Below are 22,821 nucleotides of genomic sequence, written 5' to 3'. Positions count from 1 at the left end.
ACAGAGAAAGTATATTGTAACTTCACAATGCAATCTAAAAAGGACTGGAAAGTAAAGGAAGCAAAAGATAAATAGCTGGAAAGATTTAGAAAACATACATATGGGGGGGGGGGGGGGGGCAGGCCAGACAGACTCTCAGACTCTAGCTGCAGCACTGTATACAGATACTAAGCATCACTAGAGTGCCAGCTGACTAGGACATACCATAGAAGGTGAGGTATCCGAAGAGAGCAGCCAGGAAATACATACAGTACATGACAGCGATGGAGATATTAGACACTTTCTGCATCTTCGTCTTGGAGGGGCTGGAAAACAGAAGGATTACATGTGTTGTACACACTGCATACATACACTGCACATACTGTATACATACACTGCACATACTGTATACATACACTGCACACACTGCATACATACGGCATACTTACACTGTACACACTACATACTTACACTGTACACACTGCATACTTACACTGTGTATATATACTGAATACATACACTGTACATACTGCATACATACACTGCACACACTGCATGCACATACTGTATACATACACTGCACATACTGTATACATACACTGTACATACTGCATACATACACTGCACACACTGCATACATACACTGCACATACTGTATACATACACTGCACATACTGTATACATACACTGCACACACTGCATACATACGGCATACTTACACTGTACACACTGCATACTTACACTGTACACACTACATACTTACACTGTACACACTGCATACTTACACTGTACACGCTGCATACACTGCATACACTGCATACATACACTGTACACACTGCATACCTACACTGTACACACTGCATACCTACACTGCACATACTGCATACTTACACTGTATACATACACACACTGCATACATACACTGTACACACTGGATACATACACTGTACATACTGCATACATACACTGCACACATACACTGTACATACGGCATACTTACACTGTACACACTGCATACTTACACTGTACGTACACGCTGCATGCATACACTGTACACGCTGCATACTTACACTGTATACACTGCATACCTACACTGTACACACTGCATACCTACACTGTACATACTGCATACATACACTCTACACACTGCATACTTACACTGTGTATATATGCTGCATACATACACTACACACACTGCATAGATACACTGTACACACTGCATACATACACTGTACACCCTGCATACATACACTCTACACACTGCATACTTACACTGTGTATATATACTGCATACATACACTATACACACTGCATATATACACTGTACACACTGCATACTTACTCTGTACATACTGCATACATACACTGTATATTTACTGCATACATACACTGTGCACACGGCATACATACTGTACACACTGCATGCATACACTGTACATACTGCATACTTACACTGTACACACTGCATACATACACTGTACATACTGCATACTGAAAACAATTTTTCAGTACTGCATACTGAAGCACTGAAAACACTGTGCATATAGCTCCCAGCAAGCACTGAAAACACTGTGCATATACAGCTCCCAGCAAGCACTGCAAACACTGTGCATACAGCTCCCAGCAAGCACTGAAAACACTGTGCATACAGCTCCCAGTAAGCACCTCAAACACTGTCCATACAGCTCCCAGCAAACACTATGCGTACAGCTCCCAGCAATCTCTGCAAACACTGTCCATACAGCTCCCAGCAAGCACTGAAAACACTGTGCATACAACTCCCAGCAATCACTGCAAACACTGTGCATACAGCTCCCAGCAATCACTGCATATACTGTGCATACATCTCCCAGCAAGCACTGCAAACACTGTGCATACAGCTTCCAGCAATCACTGCATATACTGTGCGTACAGCTCCCAGCAAGCATTGCAAACACTGTGCATACAACTCCCAGCAATCACTGCAAACACTGTGCATACAGCTCCCAGCAATCACTGCAAACACTGTGCATACAGCTCCCAGCAATCACTGCAAATACTGTGCATACAGCTCCCAGAAATCACTGCATATACTGTGCATACAGCTCCCAGCAAACACTGCAAACACTGTGCATACAGCTCCCAGCAATCACTGCATATACTGTGCATACAACTCTTAGCAAGCATTGCAAACACTGTGTATACAGCTCCCAGCAAGTACTACAAACGCTGTGCATACAGCTCCCAGCAATCTCTGCAAACACTGTCCATACAGCTCCCAGCAAGCACTGAAAACACTGTCCATACAGCTCCCAGCAATCTCTGCAAACACTGTCCATACAGCTCCCAGCAAGCACTGAAAACACTGTCCATACAGCTCCCAGCAATCTCTGCAAACACTGTCCATACAGCTCCCAGCAAGCACTGAAAACACTCTGCATACAGTAACAGCTCCCAGCAAGCACTGAAAACACTGTGCATACAGCTCCCAGCAAGCACTGCAAACACTGTGCATATAGCTCCCAGCAAGCACTGCAAACACTGTGCATACAGCTCCCAGCAAGCACTGCAAACACTGTGCATACAGCTCCCAGCAAGCACTGAAAACACTGTGCATACAGCTCCCAGCAAGCACTGAAAACACTGTGCATACAGCTCCCAGCAAGTATTGTAAACACTGTGCATAAATCTCACAGCAAGCACTGAAAACACTGTGCATACAGCTCCCAGCAAACACTGAAAACACTGTGCATACAGCTCCCAGCAAGCACTGAAAACACTGTGCATACAGCTCCCAGCAAGCACTGAAAACACTGTGCATACAGCTCCCAGCAAGCACTGAAAACACTGTGCATACAGCTCCCAGCAAGCACTGAAAACACTGTGCATACAGCTCCCAGTAAGCACTGAAAACACTGTCCATACAGCTCCCAGCAAGCACTGAAAACACTGTGCATACAACTCCCAGCAATCACTGCAAACACTGTGCATACAGCTCCCAGCAATCACTGCATATACTGTGCATACAGCTCCCAGCAAGCACTGCAAACACTGTGCATACAGCTTCCAGCAATCACTGCAAACACTGTGCATATAGCTCCCAGCAAGCACTGCAAACACTGTGCATACAGCTCCCAGCAAGCACTGAAAACACTGTGCATACAGCTCCCAGCAAGTATTGTAAACACTGTGCATAAATCTCACAGCAAGCACTGAAAACACTGTGCATACAGCTCCCAGCAAGCACTGCAAACACTGTGCATACAGCTCCCAGCCAGTACTGCAGACACTGTGCATACAGCTCCCAGCCAGTACTGCAGACACTGTGCATACAGCTCCCAACAAGCACTGAAAACACTGTGCATACAGCTCCCTGCAAGCACTGAAAACACTGTGCATACAGCTCCCAGCAAGCACTGAAAACACTGTGCATACTGCTCCTGCTCCCAGCCAGCACTGCAAACACTGTGCATACAGCTCCCAGCCAGCACTGCAGACACTGTGCATACAGCTCCCAGCCAGTACTGCAAATACTGTGCATACAGCTCCCAACAAGCACTGAAAACACTGTGCATACAGCTCCCAGCCAGTACTGCAAACACTGTGCATACAGCTCCCAGCCAGCACTGCAAACACTGTGCATACAGCTCCCAGCCAGCACTGCAGACACTGTGCATACAGCTCCCAGCCAGCACTGCAGACACTGTGCATACAGCTCCCAGCCAGCACTGCAAACACTGTGCATACAGCTCCCAGCCAGCACTGCAGACACTGTGCATACAGCTCCCAGCCAGCACTGCAGACACTGTGCATACAGCTCCCAGCCAGCACTGCAGACACTGTGCATACAGCTCCCAGCCAGCACTGCAGACACTGTGCATACAGCTCCCAGCCAGTACTGCAAATACTGTGCATACAGCTCCCAACAAGCACTGAAAACACTGTGCATACAGCTCCCAGCCAGTACTGCAAACACTGTGCATACAGCTCCCAGCCAGCACTGCAAACACTGTGCATACAGCTCCCAGCCAGCACTGCAGACACTGTGCATACAGCTCACAGCCAGCACTGCAGACACTGTGCATACAGCTCCCAGCCAGCACTGCAAACACTGTGCATACAGCTCCCAGCCAGCACTGCAGACACTGTGCATACAGCTCCCAGCCAGCACTGCAGACACTGTGCATACAGCTCCCAGCCAGCACTGCAAACACTGTGCATACAGCTCCCAGCCAGCACTGCAGACACTGTGCATACAGCTCCCAGCCAGCACTGCAGACACTGTGCATACAGCTCCCAGCCAGTACTGCAGACACTGTGCATACAGCTCCCAGCCAGCACTGCAGACACTGTGCATACAGCTCCCAGCCAGTACTGCAAATACTGTACGTACAACTCCCAGAGAGCAATACAAATATTTTGCATACATCTCACAGTGATCACTGCACACATTATGCATACAATTCACAGCTAGCATTACAAGCACTGTATATACAGCACCCAGCGGGCACTGCAGACATACACGCAGCTCTCAGCCATTACTGCAAACACTATGCATACACCTTGCAGCTAGCAATACAAGCTCACATCCATCACAACAAATGGTAGTAAATAAAAAAATATCCCCATGAAAGTCTGGGAAGATTTTTGCTGCTACTAACAGTTGCTATATGACCTAGCCCCTACTATTTCACACAAGCAGTTCTGTACAAGCTGCACACGCTGCTGCCTCTGCTATACTCACTCTTTCAGCTCGGTGTATATTGGCAGGACCTCTGGGTGGCACACAAAAGCAAAGGCCATGATAGGGATTGTGTATGCTGTCTGCAGGCACAGATAATGGAGAGTTAAGCATTGAGTGTAATGAGTGACACTTCACTAAAGCTGTATGCTTAAAGGATCATTAAATACAGTAAAACGGTATAATCAACAAATGCAATAACACTTTGTCTGAATTTTAAAATAGTAGATTTTTCCAGGCAAATTGCAAAGTTATTTCTATTTTCCACACCCCCTGTATCATCTGACAGCCACCAGCCAATCACAAAAGGCATATACATATATACTGTAAACTCTTGCTAAGTAGGAGCTCAGAAAGTGTGCATATAAAAAGATTGTGCATGTTTTAATAATGGAAGTAAATTGGAAAGTTTTTTTATTGCATGCTTAAAGAGAAAGTCTACTTAAAAATGTTTATTGTTTAAAAAGATAGACAATCACTTTATTACCCATTCCCCAGTTTTGCATAACCAACACAGTTATATTAATATACTTTTTATCTCTGTGATTACCTTCTATCTAAGTCTCTGCAGACTGCCCCCTTATCTCAGTGCTTTTTAAAAAAATAAAAAAAATAAACTTGCATTTCAGCCAATCAATGGGGACTCCTGCATAACTCCACAGGAGTGAGCAAAATGTTATCTATATGATACACATGAACTAGCACTATCTAGCTGTAAAAAGCTAATAAAATAAGAGGCGGTCTTCAAGGGTTTAGAAATCCGCTTATGAGATTACCTAGGTTTAGCCTTGAACAAAGAATACCAAGTGAACAAAGCAAATTTGATGATAAAAGTAAATTGTAAAGATGTTTAAATTTGCATGCCCTATCTGAATCATGCAAGTTTAATTTTGACTTTACTGTCCCTTTAAACATGACGTTAGTACCCCTTTAACCGTAAAATCTACATAACATGGTCATTTGAATTTTTTTTGCACACAAAATGGGGCATATTTATAATTGTGCGAGCGGACATGATCCGATATAGCGGATCATGTCCACTGCACATCGATAAATGCTGCATACACTGTCGGCATTTATCATTGCACCAGCAGTTCTTGTGAACTGCTGGTGCAATACCGCCCCCTGCAGATTCGCGGCCAATCAGCCTCTAGCAGGGGGTTAATTTCTGACGATTTCTGTCCGCAGATTAGGTTGATTTCTGTCGATTTCTGTCCGCCGCTTCAGAGCAGGCTGACAGGTTATGGAGCAGCGGTCTTTAAACCGCTGCTTCATAACTTCTGTTTCCGGCGAGCCTTCACGGGGCATCAAGCTCCATACGGAGCTTGATAAATATGCCCCTATAATTGTACTCAAAGTAAATAATTTATATATATATATATATACAAGTGGCAAGTGGAAATTTAACAGTGGCGAGTGATAGTTATTGAGAGAATGTCTACAAATATTATCTAAAGGGATATTATATATCCATTAAAGGCAAAGGATATGTTATTCCTCTAGTGCAGTGATGGCGAACCTATGGCACATGTGCCACAGCTGGCATGCAAAGGCCTGTCTGTTGGCACGCGAGCCTTAGCTCGACAACTATCTTGCACTGTTCCCTAAGAGACTTGTCCAGAATGTAAATAGCGCAGCATGCCTGCGCAAGATTACGTAGGTGAAGCGTGACAGCTCAGCGCACCAAACTTTCAACAAACCACTGACAGTGAAACGCGCGCAAACAGTGACAGCACCAGGGGAAAAGCCAGGACAGCAGCAGTAGTGGCAGGAGAGGTGGTGGATTTCTGAACTCAAGGTAAGTAACTGGGCAGGGGCAGACTGACCAGGCAACGCGGACCTTGAAAGGAGTTATTATGTTCATGTCTGGCCACCTTGGATATAAGTAGATGTATATGCATGAATATGAGGCGTATCATACAATCCCTCACCAACTGGGAGGTATCACTGGGAACGAACATGTCTGCATTCCTAGATATTTTATATTCATCATTTGAAATCTGAAACCAGGTTTAGTCCCTTGGTATAATTGTGTACAAACTAAAGATCCAGTTAAGTTCCAGTTGCAATATTCTTATCTCTGTCAGCACCATGTTTGGCACATGGTTAATAATTATATCTTTCAATGAAGTTAAAGTAAATCCTCTCTTCATAAAATGGCAGACCATTAGTTTGTCAGAGGTTTTCTTTTTCAAAGCTGTTCTTATAGCCATCCTTCTTTCACATATATAGCTGATTTCTTCCTAAGATCTGGTGAGTCCACAGGTTCATCTTAATTACTGTTGGGAATACCACTACTGGGCAGCAGGAGGAGGCAAAGAGCACCACAGATAAACTGCTGAGTATCACTCCCTTACCCATAACCCCCAGTCATTCTGTTTGCCTTTGGTGCATGGAGGAGGTAAAGTTTTTTTTTTCCATCTTATTTTCGGCAGAATGAAGCATGGTGAATTCAGTGGGCAGTAGCTCAAAGTTGTTATCTGTCTGCCATCCACTTTCCAGAAGTGGAAACTGGGGAGCAGAATTCCTAAGCAGACAGACATTTCATCCCGGGGAGTGGGAACTCCATCCAGAAGTTTTCTCCGTCCTAACCCTCAGTTAGGGGACGCTGGAGTTGGATCTGATGGCGTAGGTCGTTGAGACCATGATTCAGGCGCATAAGCCTGTTACTAGGAAGATTTACCATACGATATGGCGTAAATATCTTTATTGGTGTGAATCTAAGGGTTTCTATTGGAGTGGACTTAGGATCCCTAGGATTTTGTCTTTTCTCCAGGAAGGTCTGGAGAAAGGTTTATCAGTTTGTACCCTGAAGGGTCAGATTTCTGCTTTATCTGTTTTGTTACATAAGCGTTTGGCGGACATGACAGACGTCCAATCCTTTTGTCAGGTCTTGGTCAGAATCAGGCCTGTATTTAAGTCTGTTGCTTCTCCTTGGAGCCTTAATCTTGTTCTTAAATTTATTTTTTTAATATCCTCCTTTTGAACCGTTAACATTCCTTAGATATTAAGTTGTAATCTTGGAAGGTTTTATTTCTTTTAGCTATCTCTTCTGCATGGAGAGTCTCTGAACTCTCAGCTTTGCAGTATGATTCACCTTATTTTATTTTTCATGCTGATAAGGCAGTTCTTCAAACTAAGTTTTTGTTTTTAATAATAATATTAATCGGGAGATTGTTGTTCCATCTCTATGTCCTAAGCCTTCTTCTTACAAAGAATGTCTGTTGCACGATTTGGATGTTGTACATGCTCTTAAATTTTATCTGGAGGCGACTAAAGATTTTCGCCAATCTTCTGCTCTTTTTGTCTGTTTCTCTGGGAAACGTAAGGGTCAGAAAGCTCCTGCTTCTACTATTTCCTTTTGGTTACAAAGTGTTATTCGTCTAGCCTATGAGACTGCTGGTAAGCAACCTCCTGAGAGAATTATGGCTCATTCCACCAGGGCTGTTGCTTCTTCTTGGGCTTTTAAAAATGAAGCTTCCATGGAACAAATTTGCAAGGCTGGAACTTGGTCTTCTTTGCATACTTTTTCCAAATTTGATACTTTTGCCTTGGCTGAGGCTGCTTTTGGGAGAAAGGTTCTTCAAGCGGCGGTGTCTTCTGTTTAGGCATGCTTGTTTTTGTACCACCCTATTCATATTTGTCCTCTAGCTTGGGTATTGGTTCCCAACAGTAATTAAGATGAACCCGTGGACTCACCATATCTTAAGAAGAAAACAAAATTTATGCTTACCTGATAAATTTATTTCTTACAGATATGGTGAGTCCACGGACCCACCCTTTTTGTTTTAAAGATAGCTTTTGGCTAAACCTTAGACACCTCCGCCCCTAGTGCTTCCCCTTTTTATCAATTTCCTTTTGGTCGAATGACAGGGGGTTGTGGGTAAGGGAGTGATATTTAGCAGTTTATCTGTGGTGCTCTTTGCCTCCTCCTGCTGGCCAGGAGTAATATTCCCAACAGTAATTAAGATGAACCTGTGGACTCACCATATCTGGAAGAAATAAATTTATCAGGTAAGCATAAATTTTGTTTTTTACTATGTTGATTTTAGATTCTGTATTATTTGTGATTTTCAAATCTATTTCACTATTTGTGATGTTACTGTAAAATGAAACAGGCTGCAGGTGGAGCCTTTTGTTTCATCCTTGACCCTCTTTGTAAGCTTGGTTTACCATTGTGGATTCCTCTCTCCCACCTTCTGCCCCCTCTCCTTTCTCTCTCCCTCTTGTCTCTCTGCCCCCCACTTTCCCTATCTCCCCCCCTCTCTCTCTCTCTCTCTCTCTCTCCATTCTTCTATTTCTCTTCCCTTTCACTTTTTCCCTCTTCACCCTCTGTCTTTCCCTCTTCCCCTCTTCTTTCGCTCTCTTTCCCTCTTTCGACTTTCCCTCTCTCATCCCCCTTTTCTCTTTCTCTCTCTCTCTTACTCTATCTCACTCTTTCCCTCATTCCCTCTTACTCTACCTCCCTTTTTACTCGCTCTTTCTCCCATTCCATTTCTCTCTCCCCTCTTTCCCTCTATCTCTCTCTCACCCCTCTCTCTCTCTTTCAACCATTTTCTCTCTCTCATCCCTCCTTTTCCTCTCTTTCTCAATCTCTCTCTCTCTCTCTCCTATTCTTTCTCCCCCTTTCCCTCTCTCTCCCCTTTTTCCTCTCTCTCTCTCTCTCTCTCTCTCTCTCTCTCCTTTTCTCTCTCTCTCTCTTTCCCTTTCTCTCTCTATCTTTCTCTCTCTCTCTCTCTCTCTCTCCCTTTCTTTCTCTATCTCCCCCTCTCTCTCTCACACTCTTTATCCCCCTTTCTCCCCCCCCTTGCATCCCTCTCTCTCTCCCAACCATTTTCTCTCTCTTATCCCCCTTTTCCTTTCTCTCCCCCTTTCCCTCTCTCTCTTTATCTCTCTCCTTCCCCTTTTTCCTCTCTCTCTCTCTCTCTCTCTCTCTTTCTTTATCTCCCATTTTCCCTCTCTCTCCCTCCCCCTTTTCCTCTTTCTTCCCCTTTCCCCCTTTCTCTCCCCCCACCCCAGTCCCTCTATTTCTCTGTTGGTACTTTGAGATAAATAATTTGCTTTCGTGTTGCAGTTTGGGCACTCGGGCTCAAAAAGGTTTGCCATTACTGCTCTAGTGCTATAGGGACGCCATTAGTAGACTGTTACTTCTAAGAGGGTAAACAGGGGCAGAGATAAATTGGAGAGGAAAAGTGAAAGTGGAGAAAAAGATAATGTTAAGAAAGAGTGGGGGCTGGGGGAAAAATAGTGTAAAGAGAAGATATGGCATAAGAAAAAAGGGAGGGGGTAAAAAACAAAATTTATGCTTACCTGATAAATGTATTTATTTCCGGATATGGTGAGTCCACAACGTCCTCAATTACTAGTAGGAATATCACTCCTGGCCAGCAGGAGGAGGCAAAGAGCACCACAGCAAAGCTATTAAGTATCACCCCTTCCCACAAGCCCCAGTCATTCGACTAAAGGGAAATGGAAAAAGGTATAACACAAAGATGTAGAGGTGCCTGAGGATTAGTAAAAAATAACTGTCTTAAATAAAGGGTGGGGTCGTTGGCTCACCATATCCGGAAATAAATATATTTATCAGGTAAGCATACATTTTGTTTTTTTTCCCTAAGATATGGTGAGTCCACGACGTCGTCAATTACTAGTGGGAACCAATACCCAAGCTAGAGGACACAGTTGACTAGGGAGGGAAAACAAGACAGGCAGACCTAAACAGAAGGCACCACTGCTTGAAGAACCTTTCTCCCAAAGGAAGCCTCAGTCGAGGCAAAAGTATCAAATTTGTAAAATCTTGAAAAAGTATGATGAGAGGACCAAGAAGCAGCCTTTCAAATCTGTTTCACAGAAGCTTCATTTTTGAAAGCCCAAGAAGAAGAAACAGCCCTTGTGGAATGAGCTGTAATTCTCTCAGGAGGCTGCTGACCAGCAGTCTCATAAGCAAAATGAATTATACTTCTTAACCAAAGGGAAAGAGAAGTAGCAGTAGCCTTCTGACCCTTAAGCTTTCCTGAGAAGCAAACAAACAGGGCAGAAGACTGGCGAAAATCCTTAGTAGTCTGTATGTAGAATTTAAGAGCATGCACAACATCCAGGTTGTGCAACAAACGTTCTTTATGAGAAGAAAGATTAGGACATAACGAAGGAACAACAATTTCGGAAACCACTTTAGGAAGAAAATCCAACTTAGTACGAAGAACCGCCTTATCAACATGAAAGATAAGATAAGGCGAATCACACTGCAAAGTCGAGAGTTCCGAAACTCTCCGAGCAGAAGAGATAGCAAAAAGAAACAAAACCTTCCAAGATAATAACTTAATATCTATGGAATGCAAAGGCTCAACACTTTAAGAACAAGGTTAAGGCTCCAAGGAGGAGCAACAGACTTAAACACAGGCCTGATTCTGACCAGAGCCTGACAAAAAGATTGAACATCTGGCACATCCGCCAGACGCTTGTGTAACAAAATAGATAATGCAGAAATATGACCTTTCAGAGTACTGACTGACAATCCCTTTACCAGCCCTTCCTGGAGAAAGGACAAAATCTTAGGAATCCTGACTTTACTCCAAGAGTAGCCCTTGGATTCACACCAATAAAGGTATTTACGCCATACCTTATGGTAAATCTTTCTAGTAACAGATTTACGAGCCTGAATCAAGGTCTCAATGACCGACTCAGAAAAACCACGCTTTGATAGAAATAAACGTTCAATCTCTGAGCAGTCAGCTTCAGAGAAACAAGGTTTGGATGAAGGAATGGACCCTGTGTTAGAAGGTCCATCCTCACTAGGTCTGCATACCAGGTCCTGCGAGGCCATGCAGGAGCAATTAGAATTACTGATGCTCTCTCCTGTTTGATACGAGCAATGACTCGAGGAAACGGAGGAAACAGGTATGCTAGATTGAAATCCCAAGGAACCGCCAAAGCATCTATCAGGGCGGTCTGCGGATCTCTTGACCTTGAACCAGACCTTGGAAGCTTGGCGTTCTGCCGAGACACCATCAGATCCAACTCCGGCACCCCCCATTTGAGAGTTAACCTGGAGAACACCTCCGGATGGAGAGCCCACTCCCCGGGATGAAATGTCTGTCTGCTCAGGAAGTCCGCTTCTCAGTTGTCCACTCTTGTAATGTGGATGGCAGATAGACAGCAATTGTGTGCTTCTGCCCACTGAACAATCCGAGCCACCTCCTTCATGGCAAAGAAACTCTGAGTTCCCCCCTGGTGGTTGATGTAAGCCACTGAGGTGATATTATCCGACTGGAACCTGATAAACCGGGCTAAGGACAACTGAGGCCAAGCCATCAGAACATTGTAAATCGCTCTCAACTCCAAGATGTTTATTAGGAGAGCAGACTCCTCCCGAGTCTAAAGTCCTTGCACCTTTAATGAGTCCTAGACTGCTCCCCAGCAGGCTGGCGTCTGTGGTCACAATCACCCAGGAAGGTCTCCGAAAGCATGTGCCCTGAGACAGATGCTCCTAAGAAAGCCACCACGGAAGAGAGTCTCTTGTCGACTGATCTAGATCTATCCTCTGAGTCAGCTCCGAATTGTCTCCGTTCCATTGTCTGAGCATGCATAACTGCAGAGCTCTCAAATGGAATTGAGCAATGGGAATGATGTCCATGGAAGCAACTATCAGACCAATTACCTCCATACATTGAGTCACTGATGGCCGAACAGTAGACTGTAGAGGCAAGAGGAAAGGATCTTGGATTTTCTAACATCTGACAGAAACATTTTCATAGATAGGGAATCTATGATGGTCCCTAAGAAAACTACCCTTGTAGATGGAACAAGGGAACTCTTTCCCAGATTCACTTTCCATCTGTGGGAATGTAGAAAAGATAACAAGATCTCTGTATGAGAGATTGCTTGTTGAAAAGATGGCGCCTGAACCAATATATCATCCAGGTAAGGCCTTACAGCAATTCCCCGAGACCTGATCACTGCCAAGAGAGCCCCCAGAACCTTTGAGAAAATTCTGGGAGCTGTGGCAAGGCCAAAGGGAAGAGCCACAAACTGAAAGTGTTTGTCTAGAAAGGCGAATCTCAGGAACTTGTAATGATCCCTGTGGATGGGAACATGAAGATACACATCCTTCAGGTCTATGGTCGTCATGAACTGACCCTCTTGGACCAAAGGAAGAATGGAACTCTGAGAAACTTGTTTAGACACTTCAAGTCTAGAATAGGTCGGAAAGTTCCTTCTTTTTTTTGAAACACAAACAGATTTGAATAGAAACCTAGACCGTGTTCCTCTACGGGAACTGGAACTATCACTCCCAGGGAGGAAAGATCCTGAACACATTTCAAGAACGCCTCTCTTTTTATCTGGTCTGCAGATAATCTTGAGAGGTAAAATCTGCCCCTGGGAGGAAAGGTCTTGAATTCTAATTTGTAACCCTGAGATACTATGTCCACAGCCCAGGGATCTGGGACATCTCTTATCCATGCTTGATAGAACTGAGAAAGTCTGCCGTCTACTTGAATCGATCCCGGATCAGGGGCAAACCCTTCAAGAAGACTTAGACTGTTCTTGCTTATGAGAGGAAGACTTTCCTTTGAAGTTACGAAAGGAACGAAATTTACTCTGACGTCCTTTAGGTCTATTCTTCTTGTCTTGTGGTAGAAAAGACCCTTTTCCACCCGTAATATCAGAAATTATTTCTGCCAGACCAGGACCAAACAAGGTTTTACCCTTTTTAAGGAATCACCAGAAGCTTGGACTTAGAGGTAACATCAGCTGACCAAGATTTCAGACATAATGACCTGCGGGCTAGCACAGCGAAGCCAGATATCTCGGCGCCCAGTTTAATAACCTGCATGGTAGCATCAGAAATAAAGGAATTGGCTAGTTTAAGAGCCTTAATCCTGTCTTGGATCTCCTCCAAGGGAGTCTCTACCTGAAGACAATCAGACAAAGTGTCGAACTAATAGGATGCCGCACATGTCACAGTGGCAATACACACTGTAGGTTGCCATTGGAGACCTTGATGAACATACATCTTCTTCAAATAAGCCTCCAGCTTTTTGTCCATTGGATCCTTAAAGGAGTAGCTATCCTCAATAGGAATAGTAGTTCTCTTAGCCAGAGTAGAAATGGCCCCTTCTACTTTAGGTACCGTGTGCCATGACTCTTTAATGAAGTCAGCGACAGGAAACATCTTTTTAAAGACAGGAGACGGGGAAAAAGGAATCCCTGGCTTCTCCCATTCCTGTGCTGTAATCTCTGTAGCACGGTCTGGAACCAGAAACACCTCCACAGAGGAAGGAACATCATAGTATTAATTAAGTTTACTAGGTTTCTTAGGGTTGACAACGACAGGAGTCGTCCAAAGTAGCCAATACCTCCTTTAACAGTTCACAAAGGTGTTCAATCTTAAATCTGAAGGTTACAACTTCAGCATCAGATGAAGGAATTATACTGTCCGAATCTGAGATTTCACCCTCAGATGCTACCGACGTATCTTCCTCATCAGACTTAGGAAGGACAACTTGGGTAGCAGAAGCAGGAGCAGAATCCTTACTATCTGATTTTCCTCTTGCGTTTTCCCTGTAGCATGGGAATGGCAGCTAATGCCGCAGATACTGCAGAAGATACCTGGGCAGCAATTTCTGCTTGCAAAAAAACTCCTCCAGGAGGTTGAGGAACCACAGGGCACTGCATGTGACGCCATAGAGGCTAAGGACATTTGAGGAGAAAGCTGTGGCATTGCCGAACAGCATCATCCTGAGAGACTGTTGGCTCAAATTGAAACAAAGAGTTTATCTTTATGTTTTAAAGTCCTCTCTATACATGAGGAACTAAACTGCAAGGGTGGCACAATTTGATTATCCAAGCAAAGGAATCACCTGTCCATAGTATTAGAAACCTGCTTCATGATTTACATTAAAGAGACAGTCAACACCAGAATTGTTGTTGTTTTAAAAGATAGATAAATTCCTTAATTACCAATTCCCCAGTTTTGCATGACCAACACAGTTATAATTATACATGTTTTACCTCTGTAATTACCTTGTATCTAAGCCTCAGCAGACTGCCCCCTTATTTCAGTTCTTTTGACAGACTTGCATTTTAGCCAATCAGAGCTGTCTCCATGGTAAATTCATGTGCATGAGCTCAATGTTATCTGTATGAAATATGTGAACTAATGCCCTCTAGTAATGCATTTAGATTAGAGGCGGCCTTCAAGGTCTAAGAAATTAGCATATGAACCTCCTAGGATTAAAAACAAACAAACTACAAAGCCACTTTAGACTTAAGTTATAGCACCATACTGCGTCTCACTGCTTACAGTAATTGACCTCAATATACTGCAATTAATAATTTGGGCAACAAAAAATATATAGACACCTCTACACCTCAGCCTGTCGCCTTTGGTACCTACCTGCCCCTTCGAAAGCAAACGAGTGCTGAGGAAAACAGACTCCACCTAATGCAGCCACAGGCAACCGCTCCGATCAGATCTGGAACATCTCTCTCTATGAGTGGAGTTAGAGTCACGTGACCGGCAATTGAAGTAGCACCAGAAATGAAAGCGCGTGCTTCAAGCCGAAAGAGCCACAACGGAAAAGCCACTGCCTGACAGAGAAATACGTCAGAGCCGGCAAGAGACCGCAGACATTTTGCGCAATAGCGTAGGCAAAAAACTAAATTGCTCACTGCTCCTGGTCTCCGTTCCATTTACTGCTGTAAATTATGTGAACACAGAAAAAAGACACAACAGACACCTGTCCATTGAATAAACAATAAACTCATGAGCCGAATTAGAGTTAACTCCTTATTGCCCATAAAGGAGATTAACCCGTCTCCATTGTCACATAGCAATTGTGCCTGCCCACTGCCAGAAATGAATCCTGTACCCAGGATTCTAGTCCCATATTGATGCAGAGAGATTGGGCAGAAGTCTCAGCTTAACCCCTTCAGTGTCCTAGCCCCAGAAGACAAAAGGCACTTACCTGCACATCCAGCTGTCCGGCAGGAGGACAGCACACACGGTGTGAAAGGACACTACTCCTTACAGAGACCTGTGTAACAAGAGAAAAAACAGAGTAAACCTACTCTAGCTTTCTAAACTAGGGCAGCAACCTGTTGGGAAAACGCAGTGAGACCCACCTCACAAGTTACTAACTGCTTTAAAGCCACCACTACCCTACTGAAGAGATTGACGTGGACTACGGCTAGACCCAAAAATCTTGCTTGTAGCAAAAGAATTCCAATTTTCTTCAGACACCAAAACTTCACCTCCTGCATTGAGAAGGCAAAGAGAATGACTGGGGTTTGTGGGAAGGGGAGCAATACTTAACAGCTTTGCCTCCTCCTGCTGGCCAGGAGTTATATTCCCACTAGTAATTAAGGACGTTGTGGACTCACCATATTTTAGGAAAGAGAGATTGAAGAGAGGAGGCAGTGGAGAAAGATAGATGAGAGATGATATTTATAAAACAATTTTTCTGCAATGACCTCACATACATGTCAACACTCTGCTTTCTCTCAGTTCAACAACTTCCTTTTTCTGTCCAGCTGTCTTCCCAAGAACCCTCGTTGATGTTGCTAATTGCTATGCACTTATTTTTGTTAATTTATTTCTGTATGTAGCATTATTTAATTTATAGTATAAAACAAAACTAATATTAAAAATGACTGCACAATAACGTGTTTCACATTGGCTAAACATATGCAAAGATGGGGTGGGTTAGTAGGATCAAAAGTGCGAGTAACATTTTGGGCTGGCTAGTAGCTTAGGGCTTAAAATTTGAGAGAGAGAGAGAGAGAGAGAGAGAGAGAGAGAGAGAGAGATAGTATATACAGATATATGTAGAAATGTTTATTTAAAAATAAAAAGAACATAGGAATTTCAAGTATTTCTATTAAAACACATTACAAATTAATAAAAATGATATTGCATGTTTCAAAGTATTTGACTGGGAAGTGTGTATATATATATATATATATATATATATATATATATATATATATATACACACTGTATATACATGTGTTATGTGTGTGAAAATATATATATATATATTTATATATATGTGCAAATACATATTTACACATATAAACACATAAATAAACATTTACACACATTGGAGCCCTATCCAGTGAAACACCTTGCCATATACCATATCCTTTTTAACCATTTTATTTTTAGATAATATTTATATAATATTAATATTAAAATGATATATTTTTATCCAAAAAGTATATATATATATATATATATATGTAATACTTTATTTGTATGTGTTTTTGATGTGTTTTGTTCAAAAATACTTTATCCCTTACACTTTACATCAGGGCCTCTAGTTATGAAGCCGTCTACTTACCTGCATTCGCCGGCCCAATACGCTTGCCTACCATCGCTGCCGCGGACCTGAATACGTTCGCCAAAGTTATCAAGAAAGCTGTCAAGAAGTCGCGCACCAAGTACGGAGCGATGAGCAGTGGACTGTTGTTAACTAACAGTCATCGATCTCGCTGCTCATCGGCTTCTTCGCAGCTTTCTTGCTAGCCTGTCACTAAGCACCCACACTAAACTATACTGTTATACCCCCTAAACCGGCGCTCCCGGAGCCCTCCGCACCTAAATAAAGTTATTACCCCCTAAACCGCCACTCCTGGACCACGCCGTAACTATAATAAATATATTAACCCCTAAACCGCCGCTCCCGGACCCAACCGCCACTACCTATTAACCCCTAATCTGCTGCCCCCTATACCGCCGCCACCTATATTCAAGTTATTAACCCCTATCTTGCGGATCCCGGACCCCGCCGCCACCTATATTAAAGTTATTAACCCCTATCCTGCCCCCCCACTACACCGCCGCCACCTACATTAAACTCATTAACCCATAAACCGCCGCCCCCGGACCCCGCCGCAACTAAATTAAATGTTTAACCCCTAAACCGCCGCTCCCGGACCCCGCCGCAACTAAATGAAATCTTTAACCCCTAAACCGCCGCTCCCGAACCCCGCCGCCACCTATATTAAACTTATTAACCACTATCCTGACCCCCTATACCGCAGCCACCTATATAAAACTTATTAACCCCTAAACCTAAGTCTAACACTAACACCCCCCTAACTTTAATATTATTTTAATAAATCTAAATAAAACTTACTATTATTAACTAAATTATTCCTATTTAAAAATAAATACTTACCTATAAAATAAACCCTAAGATAGCTACAATATAACTAATAATTATATTGTAGCTATTTTATGATTTATTTTTATTTTACAGGCAACTTTGTATTTATTTAACTAGGTAGAATAGTTATTAAATAGTTAATAACTATTTAATAACTACCTAGCTAAAATACTTACAAAATTACCTGTAAAATAAATCCTAACCTAAGTTACAATTAAACCTAACACTACACTATCATTAAATTAATTAAATAAATTAACTACAATTACCTAAAATTAAATAAAATAAAATAAACTAAACTATAGTACAAAAACAAACAAACATTAAATTACAGTAAATAAAAAATAATTAAAAGAAGTTTAAACTAATTACACCTAATCTAAGCCCCCTAATAAAATAATAAAGCCCCCCAAAATAAAAAAATGTCCTACCCTATTCTAAATTACAAAGTAACCAGCTCTTTTTGCGGGGCATTGCCCCAAAGTAGTCAGCTCTTTTACCTGTAAAAAAAAAATGCAAACCCCCCCAACATTAAAACCCACCACCCACATACCCCTACTCTAACCCACCCAAACCCCTCTTAAAAAAACCTAACACTAACCCCCTGAAGATCACCCTACCTTGAGTCGTCTTCACCCAACCGGGCCGAAATCTTCATCCAAGGGGCGCAGAAGAGGTCCTTCATCCGGTAGAAGTCTTCATCCAGGCGGCGTCTTCAATCTTCATCCATCTGGAGCGGAGCCATCTTCCAAGGAGCCGACGCGGAGCCATCCTCTTTATCCGGAGTCTTCGTACACAATGACGGTACCTTTAAGTGACGTCATCCAAGATGGCGTCCCTTCAATTCCGATTGGCTGATAGGATTCTATCAGCCAATCGGAATTAAGGTAGAAAAAATCTGATTGGCTGATTGAATCAGCCAATCAGATTGAAGTTCAATCCGATTGGCTGATCCAATCAGCCAATCGGATTGAGCTTGCATTCTATTGGCTGTTCCAATCAGCCAATAGAATGCAAGCTCAATCCGATTGGCTGATTGGATCAGCCAATCGGATTGAACTTCAATCTGATTGGCTGATTGAATCAGCCAATCAGATTTTTCTAACTTAATTCCGATTGGCTGATAGAATCCTATCAGCCAATCGGAATTGAAGGGACGCCATCTTGGATGAAGTCGCTTAAAGGTACCGTCATTGTGTATGAAGATTCCGGATGAAGAGGATGGCTCCACGTCGGCTCCTTGGAAGATGGCTCCGCTTTGCTCCGGATGGATGAAGATTGAAGACGCCGCCTGGATGAAGACTTCTACCGGATGAAGGACCTCTTCTGCGCCCCTTGGATGAAGATTTCGGCCCGGTTGGGCGAAGACGACTTAAGGTAGGGTGATCTTCAGGGGGTTAGTGTTAGGTTTTTTTAAGGGGGGTTTGGGTGGGTTAGAGTAGGGGTATGTGGGTGGTGGGTTTTAATGTTGGGGGGGGGGGGTTGTATTTCTTTTTACAGGTAAAAGAGCTGATTACTTTGGGGCAATACCCTGCAAAAAGCCCCTTTAAGAGCTGGTAAAAGAGCTGGTTACTTTGAAATTTAGAATAGGGTAGGGCATTTTTTTATTTTGGGGGGCTTTATTATTTTATTAGGGGGCTTAGATTAGGTGTAATTAGTTTAAACTTCTTGTAATTATTTTTTATTTTCTGTATCTTAGTGTGTGTTTTTTTGTACTATAGTTTAATTTATTTTATTTTAGGTAATTGTAGTTAATTTACTTAATTAATTTAATGATAGTGTAGTGTTAGGTTTAATTGTAACTTAGGTTATGATTTATTTTACAGGTAATTTTATAAGTATTTTAGCTAGGTAGTTATTAAATAGTTAATAACTATTTAATAACTATTGTACCCTAGTTAAAATAAATATAAATCCTAAAATAGCTACAATATAATTATTAGTTATATTGTAGCTATCTTAGGGTTTATTTTACAGGTAAGTATTTAGTTTTAAATAGGATTAATTTAGTTAATACGAGTAATATTATCTAGATTTATTAAAATAATATGTAAGTTAGGGGGGGGTTAGGGTTAGTGTTAGACTTAGGTTTAGGAGTTAATAATTTTAATATAGGTGGCGGCGGTATAGGGAGGGCAGGATAGGGGTTAATAACTTTAATATAGGTGGCGGCGGAGTCCGGGAGCGGCGGTTTAGGGGTTGAACAATTTATTTAGTTGTGGCGGGGTCCGGGATCCGCAGGATAGGGGTTAATAAGTTTATGTAGGTGGCGGCGGTATAGGGGGCGGCAGATTAGGGGTTAATATGTATAATGTAGGTGGCGGCGGGGTCCAGGAGCGGCGGTTAAGGGGTTAACATGTTTATTATAGTTGCAGCGGGGTCCGGGAGCGGTGGTGTAGGGGTTAATAAGTTTATTTCGTTGCGGCGGTGTAGGGGGGGGGCAGATTAGGCGTGTTCAGACTCGGGGTACATGTTAGGGTGTTAGGGGCAGACATTTCCCATAGGAATCAATGGAATATCGGGCAGCAGCGAACATGAACTTTCATCAGACTCCCATTGATTCCTATGGGATCCGCCGCTTTCAGGGCGGCGGATTGAAATCCAGGTACGCTGGCCCGGAATAGTGGCGAGCGTACCTGGTAGTAGTTTGATAACTACCAAAAGTAGTCAGATTGTGCCGAACTTGCGTTCGGAACATCTGTAGTGACGTAACCATCGATCTGTGTCGGACTGAGTCCGGCGGATCATAAGTTACGTCACTATATTCTACTTTTTCCGGGCTGTAGGGCTTGATAACTAAGGCGAATCACCCTCGCCGGCAATACGCTGCGGAATTCTAGCGTATTTTCGGTTGACGGCTTGATAACTAGAGGCCCAGGTCTCAAGTTGTGTTAAATATCGCAGTTTCGACTTTCGCTCAAGTGCAAACTATAACTTCAATACCAGTGCTATTTAGCAAGGTTTCGATATAGGCATTGAAAGTTGCGCTCCATCGATGTTGGCCGCGCTGACCCTTCTCTGGTAAATGCGCTTTACAATGAACTTTAACATCCAGTTGCGCACTAATGTTAGCACAGTCCAGCGATATCGCATCCTGCATGCCACTTGTAATCTGGCACAGAATGCCATTTCTCAATAACCATCCATTCAGCCCTTTCCCTTTTTTTGTTTACATGCCCTCTTTGCCACCTTTACCTGTGAGTTGATGGTGAACATCTTTGGTGCACATTCCTCCACATCAGCATGGCCGTTCTGATACACGTGACTTGCTGACTGTATGCTCACATTCCCAGACATTGTGTGGTTCATACTATCCCACGGGAAAGGGCACGGTATCTGAAACTTCTTGTATATCACCTATAGGAGACATATGGGGTGAGCTGGACATGCAGTCAATGGGATGGATAATGAATGGGCAATGGCACAGAGCTGGCACCTTGGGCATGACTACAATTTTACTACTGAAAAGCTTTTATATATACTATACTGTCTGTACATCTTATATGTTATTGTGGTAATAAACTGATTCCCAGAGAGTCTGTACATCTTATATGTTATTGTGCTAATAAACTGATTTCAAGAGAGTCTGTACATCTTATATGTTATTGTGGTAATAAACTGATTCCCAGAGAGTCTGTACATCTTATATGTTATTGTGGTAATAAACTGATTCCCAAAGAGTCTGTACATCCCTTATATGTTATTGTGGTAATAAACTGATTCTCAGAGAGTCTGTACATCTTATATGTTATTGTGGTAATAAACTGATTCCCAAAGAGTCTGTACATATTATCTGTTATTGTGGTAATAAACTGATTCCAAGAGAGTCTGTACATCTTATATGTTATTGTGGTAATAAACTGATTCCCAGAGAGTCTATACATCTTATATGTTATTGTGGTAATAAACTGATTCCCAGAGAGTCTGTACATCTTTTATGTTATTGTGGTAATAAACTGATTTCTAAAGAGTCTGTAAATCTTATATGTTATTGCGGTAATAAACTGATTCTCAGAGAGTCTGTACATCTTATATGTTATTGTGGTAATAAACTGATTCCCAAAGAGTCTGTACATCTTATATGTTATTGTGGTAATAAACTGATTCCCAGAGAGTCTGTACATCTTATATGTTATTGTGGTATTAACTGATTCCTAGAGAGTCTGTACATCTTATATGTTATTGTGGTAATAAACTGATTCCCAAAGAGTCAGTACATATTATATGTTATTGTGGTAATAAACTGATTTCCAGAGAGTCTGTATATCTTATATGTTATTGTGGTAATAAACTGATTCCCAGAGAGTCTGTACATCTTATATGTTATTGTGCTAATAAACTGATTCCCAGAGAGTCTGTTCATCTTATATGTTATTGTGCTAATAAACTGATTCTCAGAGAGTCTGTATATATTATATGTTAATGTGGTAATAAACTGATTCCCAGAGAGTCTGTTCATCGTATATGTTATTGTGGTAATAAACTGATTCCCAGAGAGTCTGTACATCTTATATGTTATTGTGGTAATAAACTGATTCCCAAAGAGTCTGTACATCTTATATGGTATTGTGGTAATAAACTGATTCCCAAAGAGTCTGTACATCCCTTATATGTTATTGTGGTAATAAACTGATTCCCAGAGAGTCTGTACATCTTATATGTTATTGTGGTAATAAACTGATTCCCAAAGAGTCTGTACATCTTATATGGTATTGTGGTAATAAACTGATTCCCAGAGAGTCTGTACATCTTATATGTTATTGTGGTAATAAACTGATTCCCAAAGAGTCTGTACATATTATATGTTATTGTGGTAATAAACTGATTCCCAGAGAGTCTATACATCGTATATGTTATTGTGGTAACAAACTGATTCCCAGAGAGTCTGTACAGCTTATATGGTATTGTGGTAATAAACTGATTTCCAGAGAGTCTGTACATCTTATATGTTAT

General features: G+C 42.3%; 1 protein-coding gene across 1 annotated transcript in view; it reads right to left on the bottom strand.

Moving 5' to 3' along the window:
• SLC38A3 (solute carrier family 38 member 3) overlaps nucleotides 1-22,821 on the bottom strand; it is a 142,208-nt gene that overhangs the window by 14,640 nt on the left and 104,747 nt on the right. Inside the window, exons 10-12 of the mRNA XM_053721165.1 lie at nucleotides 21,064-21,225; nucleotides 4,703-4,782; nucleotides 205-305 (exon numbers count right to left, since the gene is read on the bottom strand). Of these exons, the coding sequence (XP_053577140.1) occupies nucleotides 205-305; nucleotides 4,703-4,782; nucleotides 21,064-21,225 (343 nt within the window). The remainder of the gene's footprint in view (nucleotides 1-204; nucleotides 306-4,702; nucleotides 4,783-21,063; nucleotides 21,226-22,821) is intronic.

The sequence above is a fragment of the Bombina bombina genome, chromosome 7 (assembly GCF_027579735.1).
Source record: "Bombina bombina isolate aBomBom1 chromosome 7, aBomBom1.pri, whole genome shotgun sequence".
In the NCBI taxonomy this organism is placed as follows: Eukaryota; Metazoa; Chordata; class Amphibia; order Anura; family Bombinatoridae; genus Bombina; species Bombina bombina.
This window is presented reverse-complemented; position numbering and strand designations above follow the sequence as displayed.